At 43.0% G+C, this 21,378-nt stretch overlaps 1 protein-coding gene across 2 annotated transcripts in view; it reads right to left on the minus strand.

Annotated features, from left to right (window-relative positions):
* Positions 1-21,378, minus strand: part of SULF2 (sulfatase 2) — a 475,361-nt gene that overhangs the window by 52,396 nt on the left and 401,587 nt on the right. For both annotated transcript variants that reach the window (XM_084854074.1, XM_084854073.1), the window contains 3 exons: positions 18,362-18,490; positions 16,457-16,513; positions 14,754-14,883 (listed from right to left, as the gene is read on the minus strand). In XM_084854074.1, coding sequence (XP_084710200.1) covers positions 14,754-14,883; positions 16,457-16,513; positions 18,362-18,490 — 316 coding nt within the window. The remainder of the gene's footprint in view (positions 1-14,753; positions 14,884-16,456; positions 16,514-18,361; positions 18,491-21,378) is intronic.

The following is a 21,378-nucleotide window of genomic DNA, read 5'->3' on the forward strand; positions in this document are numbered from 1 at the left end:
CACCCCAGCTCTAAGACCAGGTTTCCAAGTCAAGTGGGGGAAAAAAATCTCAGGATTGCACATGAAAAACGGTAGGTGGGGGAAGAAGTAGCACTCCATTCCCACTTGTCTTCCTCCCACAGGGCTGGACATCTCTTGGTTACCACCAAACATCTAGTTCCAACCGTTGTGTTCCAAGATCTTGGAGCTGATTCACATGATCAGGGGATTTTTGTCTGGTAAATCATGAATGTGAATGGACTAACATATATTAAGATTGTGACTCACCACCTCCTAGTTTAAGCCGTAACACAACAGGGCGAGTCATCCTCATAACAGAAGGGGCAAATATCATGCTCCCAATGGTAAAGGGAAATGTGCAGTAACCTGGCCCATAATGAGAAGCAAGGAAGTGATGGGCTGCACCACATCATGTAACAAACTGAAATGTAACACTCCAGAAAGATATAACTATGGTAATCTGTTACAGCAAATACAAAAAAGAAAAAGACAGTCAAACTTGTGGCATCTGAAAAGGCCTGCAGTGAAACCCTATACATGTCTGTTTAGAAGTACGTACCATTAAGCTCAGATAGGCAAAAATGTAAACCATGGGGTCAAAAGACCATAACACCCAAGAGTCTGTGCAATCTGTGACATTTGGATGCAAAGCTCAAATGTATACAAGAAAGGCACAGTGATAATTTGCAACAACAGTAAGTGACAGCACAACAGGTAAGTATTCTAACTACAGGTAATAAATTAGCATAGCAAAGCTAGAGAGATTGTATTCTCAATTGTATACATTTATTTATTTTATTAAATGTCTTAATTGCCCATCTGGCCAGTCACCCAGCCACTCTGGGCGATGTACAGTAATACAACAGTTTAAAACAATAAAATTCCACATTAAAACATCGTATTTCTAAAATACCCTAACTCACCCCAAATGCCTGCCTGAACAACCACATTTTTAATGTGTGGCAGAAGCTCATTAAAGAGGGGGCATAGTGGAGTTCCACAGGGAGGGCATTCCACAGAGTGGGGGCCACTACAGAGAAGGCCCTCTCCCTTGTCCTCACCAGCCTAGCTGTCCTAGCTGATGGGACAGAGAGAAGGCCATCTGAAGCTGATCTTGTTGAGCAGCCTGTCTGTCGTTGCTGGAGGCGCTCCTTGAGATACATTTGTACACATTTGAACTTTGCATCAAAATGTCACTGACTGGCCATTTGGTACCAAGGTTGACAACTGGTGTGTGTGTGTCCGTCCGTCCTATTCTTGCATGCATATGCATGTATATGTGCTTCCACGTCTGTATGCCTACCAGCTGAAAATAATACTTCCTGCATCTGAGAAATAGGCTCTAGAACACAAAAACTTTCCCCACAATAAATATGTTGGCCTTTAAGGAACTATAAGACCCTTTTATTCTGTTTTCAAAACTAACCCAAAAGGCAAACCCTCAAAGTGCAGTGAATAATTTATTTGAGAAACAGAAAAGAAAATCACTTAAGAAATATTCAATGTGTTTTGAGTAAGCTACTCATCCTCAAGGGCAATTTTAATCTTATTCCTTATTCTAGAAAAATGTGCTCTCTTCAGACTTCTCAGAACATGCTTAACACCTTGTAAAAAACCCCTTTGTGGTTGAAAAAAATCCAGTAGTTGCCTAAATCCACCCACAGCTACAGGCAATCCATAGAACAGCACATGCTGGGCATCAGGGATTATTCAAGGGTAAATCAAGGAGCAGCTTCAAAGATTACATTGAATCAGAGCTATAGGAAAAGTATAGTTGGGAACAGACTTCCCCAACATGGCATGCTCCAGATGTGTTGGACTAGAACTCCCATCATCCCTAGCCAGCATAGCTAGGAATTCTAGTTCAAAATATCTGGAGTATACGAGGTTGAGGAAGGCTGCTCTGGCATGTAATGGAACCCTTGATTTCATACCAAACTTTAGAATCACGTCTTTAATTCATTGTTCTAAGAAAAGCCTTGTAGGTGGGATTCACAATTTTTAAAAGGTGAAACGCTATTGATTGTTATCAGCGACTTATCAGTAGATACTTTCCCATGAAAATTATAGTCTGGGAGTTTCCTTAAATACTTCCTCAAAGATTATACTGTTCTAATATACAATTACCTAGTGGACTACAGGCTATAATTACATAATGGTGTTCTCAGAAAGCTATTTTAGTTTCAGAAATTACTTTTTTCTCTTTGGCATCAATGTCAATTGACTTCTACCCCTTTGCAATAGTTTTCTACCCCTTTATCCAACATAATTCAGGACAGCTATAGGGAGAAAGGACATTCAGTGGTGGGGGCGACTCATCCCTCTGGGAAGTATTACAATATAGTAAACAGCTTACTGTTATTACTGTAAACAATATTGTAATACAGTCTTACAATACAGCAAAAAGCTCAGGACCAGGTTATCTAAGAGTCCACCTTCTCCTGTGGGAGAAATTTCTGAGGGAGAGGCCTTGCCTACCGTACCACAGCCTACTGTTGTTCACTTGGTTGTGGTGCGGAGGAGGGCTTCTTCATTGTGGCACCTACCATGAGGAATGATCTCCTCATCTGAGATCAGATGGGCTCCTAGTATGGAGTGTTTCCACTGACAACTGAAGACATATTAGTTTGCCTGGGCATTTTCCTGACTGCTAGCTACCCCTGGTTATTTTAACAAGGGATTTTACTTTTTCTCACCATTTTATTGTCTTAGTGATTGGTTTTGTTGCATTGTGTTATGATTTTATTTTGTGAACCACTTTGGGATTTTTTTAAAAAATGAAAAGCAGCACATAAATTTTCTTAAATAAATGAATATTACTATTTACATTGTTTATATGGTCCCCAAATGCTCAACTGGCAGGGGAAGATGGAAAAGTTGCTGCTGTCCTACCCAGAAGCCTTTGCACACTAGCAGAATAGTGGATGTGTTCAAACATAGTTATGAAAACTTTCAAAAAGTTTACAGACTGCCCAAAGCAAAGAGATGTCAAACGTTGTTCACTGGACACAGTGATACTATTCTTGGGATCTTATACAAGAGTTAAAAATCTTCTTGACGAGAAAATACAGGAAGTGCAACAAGACAACAGTACAACAGGAAGCAGTAAAAGTCACCCTGGATAATGTTTCCTTGGTATGCCAGTGCCTCACTCATGATTTATAACATGATGCAAAGTTTAGAGTACAAAATAAAGTTCACCTCTGATAGTCTGCCAGCTGAGTGGATAGAACCAAACAGACAAAGCTATATAAACTTCGAAAAATTACTTAAATGGAGCCTTTGTGGAACTGTTATGATCACACACTAGAGCTTCTGGGAACACACCATTGAGCAGAGCTGTTACTGTAAGTGGCTGCCTTAAAAGAGCATGCTAAGCTGATAGAAGTGGTGCAGCTTTCACTGGACAGTTCAATTCAGATTATCCCTAACACATATATTTCATCATCACCATCATCACCATCCGCCTCACCCCACCACCACCACCACCACCACCACCACCAACATCAAACCACAGAAAAACTTTTGGGCTTTAAGTCCTTTCACCTTACACTACAAAAATTCTTTGCTAGACCCAAGCAATACATTCAATGTGTTGCCTATGGACTAGGGGCAGTATCCAATGGGTACAACCGCTAACATAAATTACGCTGCGCTAATGTAAAGTATCCTAGTGCAATGACAACAGAACTAGCTGACATGACAAGTTCCCAGGGAACTGATGTTTGCAGTTGTGCCCTGTTGGATACTGCACTGGGGAATTAAAGGGATTTTGTGGAACTGTTATGATCACACACTAGAGCTTCTGAGAACACACCATTGAGCAGAGCTGTTACTGTAAGTGGCTGTCTTAAAAGAGCATGCTAAGCTGATAGAAGTGGTGCAGCTTTCACTGGACAGTTCAATTCAGATTATCCCTAACACATATATTTCATCATCACCATCATCACCATCCGCCTCACACCACCACCACCACCACCAAACTGCAGAAAAACTTTTGGGCATTAAGTCCTTTCACCTTACACTACAAAAATTCTTTGCTAGACCCAAGCAATACATTCAATGTGTTGCCTATGGACTAGGGGCAGTATCCAATGGGTACAACCGCTAACATAAATTATGCTGCGCTAATGTAAAGTATCCTAGCGCAATGACAACAGAACTAGCTGGCATGACAAGTTCCCAGGGAACTGATGTTTGCAGTTGTGCCCTGTTGGATACTGCACTGGGGAATTAAAGGGATTTTAAAATTTCAAGATATCTTGTGCAATGGGATAAGTTGGCATTCCTAAACCTCTTCTTCAACTTGAGCTAACATAGCACAATACACAAAGGATTGTATTTAACGCTTCCACAGGGTGTAGCTTTTGTCTTAAAGATCCAAGCTACAGTGCTTCCCTACAAAAACTGACTATAGGAAACACATTTCCCTATCCTCCAGAGCCTGCATCTAAACTAGAACTGGTGGCACTGACTGGTAGTGGACATCCAGGTTCTCAAACAAGGGTCTTTCCCTTCATGTACTATTTGATCCTTTTAACCAGGGAATTAATGTGAGAAGTTCTGCATGCAAAGCATGTGCTCTACCACTTAGTTATGGTGTCTCTTTCTCATTGACTGGGTCCAGACAACACGACACCTAACACTAAGGAGCTGAGTATGGGTTGAGTGTGGGTTGTAAGGGCCTTGTAGGCTATAGGCAAGATTTGATTAGACATAGCCTGGAAGGGCTTGGGCCTATTCAGCCTCAGAATGTCAGAGTCTGTGTGAGCTTATCTCTGTCAGTGTTCTCAGAGCAGAGCCAGGGAGAGTCACCCGACTCCCTGTCTTCCTGCTGGTCTGGCCTTGGCAGGCAGGGAGGCTGAAGGCTGTCCGTGAGAACCTGACAGAGGTGGGGTGGGGTTTGCAGAAGGGTTGCCCAGGTTGAACCGTCACTGCTGGAGGTCTGAGCAGTAATGCCATTTAGACAGGGGCCTTGCTGAAAGGCTAAAGGCCCTTGTCTGTCAAGGGATCTGGAGGGAGTGTCTTACAAACACACCTCCCCTTTTAAGCTGATGCAAAGGCAAAGAGCCATCGCTAGGAACATCTCGTCTTTGTTGCCCGAAGACTTCTCTGTTTGGATCCATCATTGTCTGGGCTTTTGGACTCTGCACATGGACTGGAACTTTGGATTGTTAAGGACTTGCCATGAAAAGTACCATGAGGCTTAGAAGGCAGGGACCTAAGAGAAGCAGATGAGATTAAGAAGAGGTGGAAAGAATACACAGAAGAACTACACAGGAAAGATCTTAATGTCCCCAATAGCCATGATAGTGCGGTCACTGAGCTTGAGCCGGACATCCTAGAGAGTGAAGTCAAGTGGGCCTTAGGAAGCATTAGTAACAACAAAGCTAGTGGAGATGACACTATTCCAGCCGAGCTATTTAAAATCCTAACAGATGACGCTGTTAAAGTGCTGCATTCAATATGCCAACACATTTGGAACACTCAACAGTGGCCACAAGACTGGAAAAGGTCAGTTTACATTCCAATTCCAAAGAAGGGCAATGCCAAAGAGTGTTCAAACTACTGTACAATTGCGCTCATTTCACATGCCAGCAAGGTGATACTCAAAATCCTACAAGCTAGGCTTCAGCAGTATGCGAACTGAGAACTACCGGAAGTACAAGCTGGGTTTCGAAGAGGCAGAGGAACAAGAGATCAAATCCCCAACATTCGCTGGATCATGGAGAAAGCAAGAGAATTCCAGAAAAATGTCTATTTCTGCTTCATTGACTACGCTAAAGCCTTTGATTGTGTGGATCACAACAAACTCTGGCAAATCCTGAAAGAGATGGGGGTACAAGACCACCTTACCTGTCTCCTGAGAAACCTGTACGAGGGTCAAGAAGCGACAGTAAGAACCAGACATGGAACAACCGATTGGCTTAAAATTGGGAAAGGAGTACGACAAGGCTGCATATTGTCGCCCTGCTTATTTAATTTACATGCAAAGTACATCATGAGAAAGGATGAATCACAGGTCAGAATTAAGATTGCTGGGAGAATTATCAACAACCTCAGATACGCAGATGATACCACCCTAATGGCAGAAAGCGAAGAGGATCTAAAGAGCCTCTTGTTGAGGGTGAAAGAGGAGAGTGCAAAAGCTGGTTTGAAACTCAACATTTCTAAAACTAAGATCATGGCATCTGGCCCCATCATGTCCTGGCATATAGAAGGGGAAGAAATGGAAGCAGAGACAGATTTTATTTTCTTGGGCTCCAAGATCACCGCAGACGTTGACTGTAGCCATGAAATTAAAAGACGCTTGCTCCTTGGGAGGAAGCCTATGGCGCACCTAGACAGCATAGGAAGAAGCAGAGACATCACCTTGCTGACAAAGGTCCGTGTAATCAAAGCTATGGTTTTCCCAATAGCAACATATGGCTGTGAGAGCTGGACTATAAGGAAGGCTGAGCGCCGAAGAATTGATGCTTTCGAACTGTGGTGCTGGAGAAGACTCTTACGAGTCCCCTGGACTGCAAGGAGGTCCAATCAGTCAATCCTAAAGGAAATCAACCCTGACTGCTCATTGGAAGGACAAATACTGAAGCTGAAGCGCAAATATTTTGGCCACCTAATGTGAAGAGAAAACTCTCTGGAAAAGACCCTGATGCTGGGAAAGACAAGGCAAAAGGAGAAGGGGACGGCAGAGGATGAGATGGCTAGATAGCATCAGTGATGCAATGAATATGGACTTGAGCACGCTCCAGGAGAGAGCGGAGGACAGGAAGGCCTGGCGTGCTGTGGTCCATGGGGTCATGAAGAGTCGGACACGACTGAACGACTGAACAACAAAATCTGTGTTTGTAGTCAACTCAGTGTATGGCAGTACGATCTACGACTTTTGGACTTCCCTAAGCCAGAACTCATGCAGCGTGGAGTTGCCAATGTGAAAGCGGTGTGTGGGTATGCCCTTCCCTTGATCTTGATTGGCCTTGACCATGCAGCCTAGAGTTATCAACGAAAGATTTCAAGTTGGTCTAACTCTCTAGGGGTGTGGTTTTGTTTTGGCCTTTTCAAGAAGTTATCCCTTAATTGCCTGATGGGTTCATTCCAGGAATTATTCCCTTTCCATGTCTGGGGTTGGAACCCCATGAAAGGATTGTCTGGGTTAGGTACCCAGAAATCCACAGTCCCTTCCCTTGTATTCAGAACTGTGGAAATGGCAACGGAGAAACCATGTTGATGAGGATCTCAGTCATGGTAGTAGTGTTTAGCTTTGGACTGTTCTGGTATTAAATACAGCCTATAGCTACTGACATGGGGCTGCGGTGGCTTAGTGGTTAAGACGCTGAACTGCAGACCGGAGGGTCGGCAGGACAGCAGTTCGAGACCCGAGTGCTGCGTGACGGAGTGAGCTCCCGTCTTCAGTCCCAGCTTCTGCCAACCTAGCAGTTGGAAAGCAAGAAATTGCAAGTAGATAAATAGGTACTGCTTAGGCGGGAAAGGTGACAGCGTTCCGTGCACCTGGGTGTTCAGTCATGCCGTCCACATGACCACGGAAGCGTCTTCGGACAGCGCTGGCTCTTTGGCTTCGAAACGGAGATGAACACCACACCCTAGAGTCGGACACGACTGGTTGGGGACACCTTTACCTTATAGCTACTGACCATCAGCTATATGATTTCTGAAGAGTGTAACCACTAAGCTTTTGCCGTGGGATTCCCTGCAATAAAAAAATCTCACTGATTTGGGTGTCCGCTGTCAGATTGCCTGAGCATGTGCACTGGAGGGATCACGAAACCTGACAGTTGTCATTGACCCATGGGTTGTTGTGTTGTCTGAACCCAGCCATGGTAACAAACCGTGGTTTGTTAACAACAAACAACCCATGAAGAGAACCTGTGGTTTGTTGTTGGGTTGTGAACTGTGGGTTGTTTGTGGATAGCAAACCATGGTTTGTTATTGCGGTTGGGTTCAAGCAACATAACCCACATTTCAACAATAACCCATGGTTCAATGACAACCCACACTCAACCCTTGAGTATTGGTTATCATGTTGTCTGAACCGAGTCACTGCCTGTCCTCCTATGCTTCCAGGTTGATTAAGATAACTGGGCATGTTCTTGTTAGTATTACTACAAAACTTGGGGGAGAGAGGAGTAGAGAGAAAGAGAGAGGGAGAGAGAAAAGACAGGATTCTGCAAGGTCTACATTCCTGCTGGAAATAATGGTCTGAAGGTGCCTGATATAGCTCCATCTTTGAAGTTAAGGATCAAACTACACATTACATATGTATGTCATGTGCAGCTCCCGCTCATTATTTTATTTACTCTAAGGTCGCAATCCTATGCATGTTTAGACAGAAAGGCCTACAACTCCCAACTTGCTGGGAGTTGTAGGCTTTTTTTCTGTCTAAACATGCATAGGATTGCACCGTAAAGCTCCTAGGGCCCTGATTGGGAACACTGCACACGGGGAAGAGATATTTACTCCTTCCCTCCTTAGTTGCTTCCCTCTCAAAAATTGCCTCCTCCACCCAATGGAGGCACCAATGCAGGCTCCCTCACTCTGTCACACTGGGTGGAAATTTCAGGAAGGAAGCAGCTGGGGAGGGAAGGATTAAATATCCCCTTCTTTCCGTGCGGTGATCCTGATCCAGATCAGGGTTCTGCATACTTACTTTAGAGTAAACAAAAATAAGAGAGGGAGCTGAATGCTATGTAATTGAGATAACATGTCAATAAATTCTAGATAGCAGGTGGATGGGAGATGGTCCCCCTATAGGAATTCCACATATGCTGCTTTGAGCTTGGAGAGGAAGGATGGAAATACTAAAATATTTAATTATTTATTTTAAATTGCAAACATAGTTTTTTAATGTCTTGTGCTTTCAGTTCTCTGCTCCTTTATAGCTTTGACCCTTCAGAAAAGGGTCCTTTGTCATTTATCCCATAGATCTTAGGTAGCAGGGCTTGGAAAAAGCTGTTCCTGAGGCCCTGGAGAGCTGTTGTAAGTCAGGATGAAGATACACATGACACATAATTGTAAGTACATTCCTCAAGGGTTTTGTTTTTGTTTTTTAAATCAAAAGCAGTTATGGGAGGCTACAATACTGAGCAGAGGACCAGTGGAGGGGAGTAAGAATCCATTTCATCCTTTGCCTCTGGCTGTTCTTCCACTTAAAAAAATCACCTCAGCTGTTTTGCAGGTACCTATATCTTTTCCAAAGCAAGTGGGTGGTGGTCATTCTATGCAGAATAATTGTTGAAAGATAAATGATTAAGCAGCTATTCTAATACAAACAGGTCCACAGCTCAAGATTGCAGCCTCCTGCAACCGCTTTTTGATTTAACTTTACCCCACCCCACGCACCGCAAATATCCGTGGGGCGAAACACATAGGCTGATCTCATTTGTTGATCAAATAACCTCCCTTGTGGACTGTGGGAATGCTGTGGACATAATATACTAGAAGGAGGGCTTTTTCTGCTGTGGCACCCCAGCTGTGGAATGAGCTCCCTAGTGAGGTTTGCCTGGTACCTACATTGTATTCTTTCCGGTGCCAGGTGAAGACCTTTTTATTTTCCCAGGCATTTCAGCATTTTAGCTTTCTAGACTTTTAGCTTTGGTGTTTTAAATCTGTATTTTAAATTACTGCACTGCTGCTAGGTTTTATTCTGGTTGTATTGTTATAGTATGGTTTTAATGTTTTATATATTTTATATTGTTTTATTGTGTGCTCCTTGGTTTTAATTTTTGTGAACCGCCCAGAGAGCTTCTGCTGTTGGGTGGTATAAAAATGAATAAAAATGAAAAATGAAATGAAATAAAAATATATAAATAAATACATAAATAAATAAAATATACCTCAACTTCAGCAAAGCTTTTGACAAACTGCCCCATGATTTCCTGATTAGCAAACTAGCACAAAGTGGGCTAGATGAAACAATGATCAGGTGGATCCACAGTTGGCTACAGAATCGGACTCAAAGAGTGCTTATCAGTGGGATCATCTCAAACTGGGGAGAGGTAACAAGTGGGCTCAGTCCTGGGCCCAGTGTTCTTCAACATTTTTATTAATTACTTGGATGAGGAGGTGCAGGGAATGCTGAACAAATTTGCAGATGACACAAAATTGGGCAGCATAGCTAATACTTTCAAAGACAGAAAAAAAATTCAAAGTGAGCTTGACAGACTGGAGCACTGGGCAGAAAAAAACAGAATGAAATTTAATAGGGATAAATGCCAAGTTCTGCACCTAGGAAAAAGAAACCAAATGCACACTTACAAGATGGGGAATACGTGGCTCAACAACACTGCAAGTGAGAGGGATCTTGGCATCGTTGTAGATCACACGCTGAATATGAAACAACAATGTGATGTGGCTGCAAAAAAGGCCAATGCTCTTTTGGGCTGCATTAATAGAAGCATAGCTTCCAAATCCCGGGAAGTACAAGTTCCCCTCTACTCAGCACTGGTTAGGCCTCACCTGGAGTACTGTGTCCAGTTCTGGGCACTGCACTTTAAGGAGGATGCAGACAAGCTGGAGTGGGTTCAGAGGAGGGCAACCAAGATGATCAAGGGACTGGAAACAAAGCCCTATGAAGAGAGACTGAAAGAACTGGGCATGTTTAGTCTTGAGAAGAGAAGACTGAGGGGAGATATGATAGCGTTCTTCAAGTACTTGAAAGGTTGTCACAGAGAGGAAGGCCAGGATCTCTTCTTGATCATCTCAGAGTGCAGGACACGGAATAATGGGCTCAAGTTACAGGAAGCCAGATTCTGGCTGAACATCAGGAAACACTTCCTGACTGTTAGAGCAATACAACAATGGAACCAATTACCTAGGGAGGTAGTGGGCTCTCCCACACTGGAGACATTCAAGATGAGGCTGGACAGCCATCTGTCGGGGATGCTCTGACTTGGATTCCTGCATTGAGCAGGAGGTTGGACTAAATGGTCTTGTAGGCCCCTTCCAACCTTACTATTCTATGATTCTAAGCAGCAGAAGCCCTGTTCAAACATTCCATGGATACTGAATGCACATAGATTTGGGATGGCAACCTCCCTCCCTCAACCTACCAGCGTTCATTCAAATGTCTGTTAAGGACCCCTGCACGTACAACTGTATGAGAGCTCTATCCACATATTTTAGAACTGGCTATATGCTCTGTATGTGTGATCAGGAATCACACAAATCAAGAAGCAGGTGTATGCATGGGGGGCACTTTACAGATGTTTGAATGAATGCACATTGATTGGGGATGGAGATGCCCCTGATCTCTGTGTGTATAGTATCCACTGAATACTGGAATAGGGCTTGTGAATTATTTTCCGGCCTGAGAGGAGTCACTATTAGGCTAGATAGACCAAAGGTCTGATGCAGTATAAAATAGGGGTGGGTAACTTTCAGCCCTCTGGTGCTCTTGCACTCGTGTCCTGCTTATGGCTTTCTGGTTGACAGTTGGTTGGCCACTGCGTGAGCAGAATGCTGGACTAGATGGACCCTTGGTCTGATCCAGCATGGCTATTCTTATGTTCTTATGTTTTGGCGGACAACTTCTGTCAGTCCTAGCTAATGGCGAAGCATTATAAAAGCAGATTCATTTGTCCAATTGTACAGGGGTACATGCTTTTGTGGAAATAAAAAGGATGACCAAGTAATCTGTTTCTTTAAAGAGTTATGGTATGTATTCTTAAAAAACAACCACCACCCACGAAATAATAGTTTAGCTATACATAAAAGTACGAGCAAATTTAACCTTCAGACACATCCCCCCCATCATACATAGAGGCATTTCTTGTCTAGACAGAGCAACAGGTGTAGAAGAGTGACTTGATGTATGGGTGGGAAGGATCACTATTTGGAAATCAGCCCTGACTCTAATCAACTTGATTGCTGCAAGTTCTCTTGATGTCTGCTTGCTCCATTACATCCTATGCTGGAGTGCCCAAACCAATTCAAGTTGAAATGCCCCAAACAATTCTTTCATGACTTGTCAACAAACATGTAGATGGCAGCGATTTTATCATTTCTCCTTTGCAGGCAGTGAGGCTGCTGGAATAATAGCTAGCTATTCAGTTTCTACAGACACTGCAGAAACATGTTATTATCCTTAAAAGAAAAAGGGGCAAGGAGGCTGGGTGGAAGGCTGCTTACCTTAAGTGGCCTGTAATAGTCAGAGGAAGTGGGGCTAAAGTAACCATTTATAAAGAGTCACTCGAAACATTAGTCTGGATATCTGTGAAAAAACTCATTCATCTCCTTGTCCTTCCTGCAGAGCTGAAAGCCACAGGAAAGAGAAAAGCCTAAGGGCAAAGGAAAGGAAAGGTTCCTCCTGTGCAAGCACCGGGTCATTACTGACCCCTAGAGGGACGCCGCTTACACTGGTGTTTTCATGGCAGACTATAGCGGGGTGGCTTGCTATTGCCTTCCCCAGTTGTGACTACCTTTCCCCCAGCAAGCTGGGCACTCATTTTACCGACCTCGGAAGGATGGAGGGCTGAGTCGACCTGAGCTGGCTACCTGAGACTCGGCTTCCACTGGGATCGAACTCAGGTCGTGGGGAGAGTTTGTTAGAAAAAGAGATGCCATAAGTGGCTGGCATGTCAGTCACGTAAGCATAATCAGCAAAAAGCATATAGGCATAATCAGCAAAAAGCACATTGACACACTCATGACTAATGAGTCAGCTAACGGCTCAGTCAGTTGACATGTCCTGTGGCTAACGGAAAGATTGTGGGGGGAAGGGTATAAACGACTTGTGCATGCTTATCTCAGGGTCCAGACTGCTCTGCACCCGTTTGCAAAACGACTAATAAAATAGTGTTGGATCCACTGCTGCCTGCCTGGCATCCTTTCTTTCAACCAGAAGCAAGAACTTTTGTCTAACAAGTTTCCGTTGCAATACTGCCACGTACCACTCTGTGCCACACGAGGCTCTATGAGGGCAAAACTGGATGTAATGGGCGACATGGGAATGCTGCCAAATGACAACCTTATATTATGGGTCTTCTCTAACTCCCCAGTCCCCTATAACAGTGGTGCACAAACTTTTCGGTCTCCAGAAAAATTGGGTGTTGGTGGGGAGGTTGGGTGGCACACACGTGCATGAGCATGCACACACACACTCACATGCACTCAAACTCACATGCTTATGCAAATATTGGGGGAGGTTCAAGAGCAGTGGGATGGGAAAGGGTTTAACTCTGATTGGTACCCCCAACTGGATGGCAGCTGCAGCCTGCTTTACAATGTGAAGCTGACAAAGTGAGTTTATTACATTGGGTTTCCCTTCTCTGCCAGTTAATCACATCGAGTGGGGGTGGAGAAACAATGTGACGATGTCATCTAACACAGCCAGTTTGGATGTGGGGATTGGGGGTGGGTGGTGATGGTAGTAGTCTTTTGTCTTCCTCATATCTAGTTGTGGCCTAAAAAGAAAAGTTAAGCCACTTCTCAAGGGTTACTTATACAGAAAACTGACCATTTCTTCCTAACTACTGTAATAATAAAACAGAATTCAGCAGCAAACTGGGACTTTCACTTGGACAACCTTCCGCAACTTGGTGTCCTCCAGATGTGTTCAACTGTAACTCCTATGATCCTCAGCAAGCATGGGCATTGGGGATGTTGGGAATTGTAGTCCAAAACTTCTGGAGGGCACCAGGCTAGGGAAGGCAGTTGTTGTATAGGTAGTAGGAACGACTGCAAGTTTCAGCAGGCCTCAAACACCACTGTTCTTTATTCAGCACACACAGAAGTGAAGAACTTAGCAGAAGCTCCACCCACTGTTGCTAGTCCCAACTCTACAGGAGGTGCCATGGTTCAAAACAATAGTACCTCCCCCTGCCCAGGATACATAACAGCAGTTATTAGGAGTTTGTACAATTTTAGTAAGGCAGGGATGGGGAACCAAATCCAGCCCCACTTGGGGTCCTGATCTGGCACTCCAGGGTTGCCCAGGCCCCACTTTCTTCTACCCACCACTGATTGTTTGGTGTTTGCCTGGCTTTTGTGCAGTTTTTCCCCATCCTAAAAAGTTGGAATACCTCTCCTAAGGCTTAGTTACAGGCAATAAGAGGTTGAAGCTAAAATGCTGGTATTTTTTTGCCTTTAGCTCTCCCCACCACAGCAACGAGGCCCCCGAGACCTTCTCTGACATTGAATTCAGCCCTCAGGTTGAAAGAGGTTCAACACCCCTGATGTAAGACTTCTAGAAAATATATGGGAATAGTCTCCTTTACGAACATGTTTCAGCACATTGAGACTTTTCAAAAAGGAACAGAAGGATCATTTAATTGAACTTGAGAAGGAAATGAAAGAGAGGAGGAAACATGCTTTGAAACACTTCTTATCATTTGACCCACATTCCAGAGAGTTTTTGCCCTCTTCCCCCTGGAGGTAGATTTGCTGCTGCTACCAGAAGAGCGGCAGAAGGGAAAGCTAACTGTAAAATATCATTCTGCTCACCCATTGTAAGGGTACAATCCTGTGCGTGTTTAGACAGAAAAAAGTCCTGCAACTGTGTGGGGCTTTTTTTCTGTCTAAACATGCATGTGGGGCGTGGGACTTTTTTGTGGGGCTTTCCCCCCCCCCACAATGTGGGGAAAAAAGATGTGGGGCTTTTTTTCTGTCTAAACATACATAGGATTGTGCCCTAAGATGGATAATAAAGTGAAGGGATTTCTAAGCCCTTGTTATGCTAGTTCAACCTCATGATGCAGCTATGCTTACATATACTTGGGAACTAGATGGTTCCTCACCTGCCCAAGCTGTTCACAAGCAGTCTGATACTCAGCTCGCTGACAGAGATCTTTTACCCGTTGGTATTTGGGTAGGAAATTTTCTTCTTGAGCATCCATTTTCTCATTCTCTCTCTTGTGCAACAGTTTACTGGAAAAAGAAGAACACACACACACACACACACATCTGTTAAGGCTGTATCCACACACCAGTAGTTTTTCACATGAACTGTGCTCAAATCCCAGCAAGGAACAGGCGCCGTCTCTCCTACATCCCATGAAATGGCATGGGAACATCCTAGCGTTTGCACACACAATCAGGCATTTGATTAAAGAGGTAGAAGAATTTTGTGAACCTGAAGCAGACATATATGAATTTGTACCTTTGAAGCCATTACTTAGACGCAGTGCTAATTCTGTCTGCTTGCAAAAAGCTACAAACTTGGCTATTTCACAATATGGGTTACTTCATTGCTCATTTCAAGTCCCTTTCCCATGTCCCATTACCTCCCACCCATGTGTGTGTGTTTTAGCACACTATATAAAACATTGTCTAGTTCAATAACTTCAAAAATGCAGTCCCAGGGGAGGAAATAACATTTATAGGAACTGTACAAGGATTATTTTAGGCCAATAAGGAACTAGAAAATGAAATCAAATGTGGCAAAAGGATTGGTGCAGACACAGCTAGAAGTCAGCATAGGGTTTGGTTATTTTTATTAATGAGGCATTGGCTTTGCCAGCAGTGTGTAATCTGAGCAAAACAAAATCCATTAATTAAAATTCTGCACTCAAACTATCCAAATTTTGTGCAAAGAAACGCTGAATTCTGTGACATGTACAGATCATGCAAACTGAGAATTTCTGCACAGTTTTGCACACCCATGAAGTATATCCTTCTAGCAATAAGGGTTAGAAACTTTCTCTTTAAAAGAAAGAGAGGAAAAGAAAAGATTCTAAGGAAGTTGAATTCTGTGCCCAACACCACATTCTGTTTTTTTTCTTCTGTGCTCCCATGTTTCCACTGCACCCACACAAGCTCAGTATTGCTTATACTGCCCTTTCAGGAATGAAGGAGGGGGCTGGCTCTTTTGTGAATTAGGCAAAAAGGCAACAACCATTTCAGTCATCAGGCACTGGCATTAAAATGGGAACTAGAACCATTAATGGAGAATAGATCTATAAATGGCTATTAGTCGTGATAGGTAAATGGAACCTCCAGGTTTAGAGGAAGTATACCTCTGAATAGCAGGTGCTGAGGGACAAATATAGGGAAAGGCTTCACAAGGGCATGCAGTTGGTTACTGTGAGAAGCAGGATGTTTGACTAAATGGACCTTTGGTCTGCTCCAAAGGTAGAGCTCTTCTTACGTTCTTATGCTGTGCTTATTTCATGAAGGAGGGACCTGTCTAGTTCATGAAATAAGCAATGATCTAAAGCATTACATTCATCATTTTTAACTATATGTGTTTCGTATTGTACAGCAGTTCCAATGCAAATGAAAAATGCTAACAGCTAAAAAATAGAAGTACTAATAAAGTTTGCTTTTTTCATTAATAAATCTATTTCACAAATGTAGCACAAAACCGACCAATTAATATCATTGCTGAGGAAAGTACATAATGCAACTTTCTTTTGCTATAATGATTCAGGGACCTCTTCCTTTAGGAGGCCAGGAGCCTGCAAAACAACCAAACAAACAAATAAATGAACAAACCACTTACCCTCTCTCCACCAAAAATGAGTCCCTCCAGACCTTCATCTTCTTTTTCAAATGGAACCTGGAAAAACAAGCTTAACATGAAAGTTGAACAAGGTCTCTGAGCCCTAACAGGATTTCGCTCCTCCCTTGAAGATATATAATTAGAAAAGACCTAGCAGAGAAGCATTGTCAGTCTCAGTTTGTAAAGCAATATGGCATATTTCTATGCTGCCTAGAGAGCTTTGGCTATGGGGCGGTATAGAAATATAATAAATGAATTAAATGAATGGGAACCATTTTTCTCATTAGAGAAAGGCTTACATGGGACACACAAAATGGAATACAGAAATATCAATAAAAACAAGCACAAAGGTAGCCATGTTGACCTTTCCAAAAACCGTATTATTCCAAATCCTTATTAGTGTAATACCTTTATTAGGCTAACCAAAGTATCATCAAAAATTGTGCAAGTTTTTGAGATCTTGTGCAGTTCTGGTAATCTTTTGGATGGCCTAATAAAGGTATTACACAAATATCCCTGACACACAGGCCTGTTGCAGACATACTACTTAACCATATTTAGCACTAGTTAGTTGCTTTAACCCTGGTTAAGATCCCAAACATACAGTAAAACCATTATTTAACGCTGAACTAAGCCCTGTCCTCAGAGTGAGTATGTAGTGCTGCTGGTCACCCTGCGAACAGACAGGTTAGAGAAGCAGGGAAAACTACCCTAGCTATGGTTAGCTAGATTAGCAGACGTAATGCCAGTCATGGTTAATGCAAACCATGGGTTTTAAACTCACTTCAAACCATGGTTTCACATCCTGGTTTATGAGCAATATTTATTCTGGAACTACTTAATTGGACACTGGACGCACAACAACAACTATCATTGGGTTGGATACAGACTTAGTCATCTTTAGAGTAAACCTGTTGAAATCAACAGGACTTAAGTTAGTAATGACTATATTAAGTCCTGTTGGTTTCAATGGGTCTCCTTTAAGGATGACTAACACTGGATCCTATCCCTTATGTACATTCCAGTACTCTGAAGTACCTGCTGTCCCATAAACCTCTAGGATGTACAGGAAGTAGCCAGCAGAAGGAATTCTGATTAGCATGTCCTGACTAAATGAAAAACACATGGCGGAAGGTGATTAGCACCACACATTTATAAGTTTCAAAAATAACAAAAGGGCAATGAACTGAAATTGGCTAGCCCCTCTGGTGCAGAGGTACAATCAAATTTTGTTGCTAGTAAGGCGCTGGTTGCTGGTAGGCCAGAAGCTGAATCTGTTCACCTTGACAGGTGCTACCTTGCTTCCCAGTTGCCAAAATGCTCCCCATCTCCCTCAGGTTGTCGTCTCAGGGTGATGAGAGATTAAGGGTGGAATCTTATGCATATTTAGACAGAAAAATGTCCTACAGCTCCCAGCATGCCCCAGGCAACCATGCTGGCTGGGAGGTTCTGGAGTTGTGGAATATTTTTCTGTCTAAACATGTATAGGATTGCACCCTAAAAGGAGCACATATAGTAAGGGGATAGGATTTTTTCCTTTACATATGGTTGTCTATTCTCCAATTATTTATACACCAAGCTTTTTAAATGCATCATTATAAAGAATGCACAAGAGAAATTCAAGACTGGTAATTCATGAAAATATTTTCTTTCCCAAAACACATACAAAACACACACAGAGAGAATCAAATATACTGTAACTGCGCAACAAAACATGCTCTGTTCAGTAATCAAAACATTCAAACAATGCCAGTGAAATGTGCTTTAAAACAGATTGAAAAATAGTCAAACATGCCAAAAAGGCTTAACATTCTTTTCTCTCCACCATCGCTCCATATTTATTTAAAGCACTTTGTGAACTGCAGGAAATGTTGAGGTTGAGTTCAGTACATTTTCCACCCTTACCTATTAACTGGTCTTTCAGAATCCAGCAGTTTTAGAATGGATTTCCCATCCATGTCAGGTGGAATGTCCAGGCCAGCAATATCTAGAACTGTGGGAGCAAGATCGATGTTCAATACAATGTGAGGATTCCTGAAAAGAAATAAGTACACACAGCCTTTATAAAACATCTGGAATGGTAACCTCAGCCTAGTCCACAGCAGATACAGAATGGCAGAATTTCGATCATCATATCCCGGCTTAAGTGAAGATATGAACAAGACTTTTCTCTGTGCATGCAGCCCCTGTGTTCCTCCCTTTGCACAAGCTGGCAAATGAACCAGGAAGTCTTCCATTCATGATAGTTTCCCATTTTGCCTGAACCAGGAAATGGTTGGAACAAGCCAGGATATTAAACCATAGTTTCAAACTGGCTTAATATCAGGGTTGTTCCAAAGCTGTTAACCATAGTTTCTTGATTCAGACAAAATGGGAAACTATAGTTAACTGAAGACTTCCTGGTTTGTCAACTCGCACAAAGGGAGAAGCGAAGAGGCAAAAGGTTTGTTCATATCTCACCTTATTAAGTCAAGATATGATAATCTCAGCAACCCTCAAACATTTGGAAATAAAGCACAATGAAATTTTGAAGATGAATAGGCCAAACCATTTACAAACTAAAGTAAAGAAGCAGCCAAGATCAAGGGCAAATGAAAAAATAGATGTGAAAATGCACATGACCACCAAAGTTTCTCTGCTGTCTTTGATAATTAATGGGTGTCTTGTCAACCATCATTTAACTGTGTATTCATCACTTGATTTGGCTGTTTTAGAAAATGGTGTAGAAAAATTAATGTTGGCACTCACTGCAATGAAATTGTGTGAGTGATGTAGGGATCTGCCTTACACTAGATCTGTCTATTGATCCATCTAGCCAATCTGCTCTGATTGTCAGGAGTTCTCCAGGATCTCAGGCAGCAGTCTTTCCCATCACCTGATCCCTGATCCTTTTAAGCGAGATGCCAAAGATGGACCCTGAGACCCTCTGCATGCAAAGTATGTTCAACCAGTAAACTATGGTCCGATCCCTTTAAGAAATTGATCATCCCAATACCCAGTACCCACAGTTGAAGGGTAAATGATAGCAGAAGGATGAAAACAGACATTAAGCAGTCAAAGAAAAAAACAGACACAGTGAAACTGATAATAAGGGAAGCTTGTTTTGCAACAATGCTCAGTGCCCGGAATCTCAGAAATGGAAACAAAGCATTACACAATTTCTACTGTGAGATCTTCTAGGGTTTATACCCATGTAAAAGTTTCATCTGAGGGCCTGGAAATTTTCTCCTCTAGTTCCAGCCCTCTTTGAGGGTGGGCTTGGTGGTTGTGCTTTTTCAGTGGTAAGGAGAGTATTCTGCCCATGCTCAAAGGCACTCTCATTTACTTTCCTTCTGACCACTGGCACTGAAGCCAGGTTCCAGAGCTTAGCAATCCATGACTCAAATTAAGCTCTGTAAGACTGTATTTATTTATTTTATTTTAAACAGCAAAAGGACCCAGCTTCACACAGATTAGAATAGCCTTTACTTTGATATAGTGAAGACTTCAAGCAAACGTACTGTCAGAGTTGGGCACGTTGTGAGCGAAAGCCGTCCAAGTGAAAGCAGGCTGCTGGCATCCCTTGACGTAGCCCCAGCCATGGTGCATCCGTACAGCCCCTAAGAGGGGGCAGGTGTATGACTCTGTCCCTTGGGCTACTAATTTCCCCTGGCTTCAAAATGTATCGACTGTAAAGCTATGCAATGGCTAGGGAAGTCTGCTCCTAGTGACTTAAAATGTTATTTCAGGCTTCAACCACATGGGCATATCTGCATTAATAAAATTAATACATTTAAAAAACAAAATAACCCTGAGGTGCACACCCCTAGAGTCCCCTTAGCATGCATGCCAAGTGTCAGCTGTCTAGGTTTCATGGTCTTGGATGGACAGACAGACACACAGATATGAATGGATGGACACACATCCTCTATAATTATTATAGATTATTTTTCGGCCATGTTTAAGGGTAGAACTTAACTGTTACCAGCCTGGTTCATACATCAGATCCCAAATTAATCTCTGCCTTGACATCTCAGAGAACACTCTTACAATCCTGTAGCGCTACTCCAGGGCTAAGTCACTACCTTGACACTCTAGTCTAGCCATGCCTCTGCATCAGCATGAGTATTACCCTCCCTCTTTCCAGGTGCTCCCATACAAGCACCTGGAAAGGTGTATCAGGCTGCTGGTGTATCAACTCTGGCCTAGTGCACATGTGAGCTGAGCTGTGCTGTGCCTTAATTGTACCTTGGTTGCATGTTGAAATGCGCTACCTAGCCACAGGGCCTAGAATGCAGGTTGACATCCTTGTTTGCTAAAACAATCACTTTGTCAGCTAACTTTGTATGGGCAACTGAAGCAATGTCAGGACTGAGTTCTCCCACACCCAGCATAATTTTTGCTTTAAGAAGCACTGTTACCTCCTGAAGCTTCCTAGTGAGTTGAGGAGGCAGCGTAAACGCAAAGGACAGAGCTAGACATATCTGAACAGGAATAACCTGGCTTCAGTTGTCTATGGTCTGGTAACCTCCAAGTTAGATTACTGCAACGTGCTCTACGTGGAGCTGCCTTTGAAGTCAGTTCAGAAGCTGCAGCTCGTGCAAAATGTGGCGGCCAGATTGACAACAGGGACAAGATGGTCCAAACATTTAACACCGATTCTGGCCTGCTTGCACTGGCTGCCTGTATGTTTCTAAGCCCTATTCAAGGTGCTGGTTTTGATCTATAAAGCCTCACATGGCTTGGGACCACAATACCTGATGGAGCGCCTCTCCCGGCATGAACCTACCCATACACTACGTTCACCATCTAAGTGAGGTTGGCTAAGTTGCTGCCTTCTGAGCCTCTGAGGGAGGCTCAGAAGGCAGCAACAAGGGAGAGGGCCTTCTCGGTGGTAGCCCCCCAATTCTGGAATGATCTCCCCAACAAGGCCCACCTGATGC

This window comes from Heloderma suspectum, chromosome 4, assembly GCF_057233095.1.
Source record: "Heloderma suspectum isolate Gila_16-S chromosome 4, 16-S_ref, whole genome shotgun sequence".
NCBI classification, from domain to species: Eukaryota; Metazoa; Chordata; class Lepidosauria; order Squamata; family Helodermatidae; genus Heloderma; species Heloderma suspectum.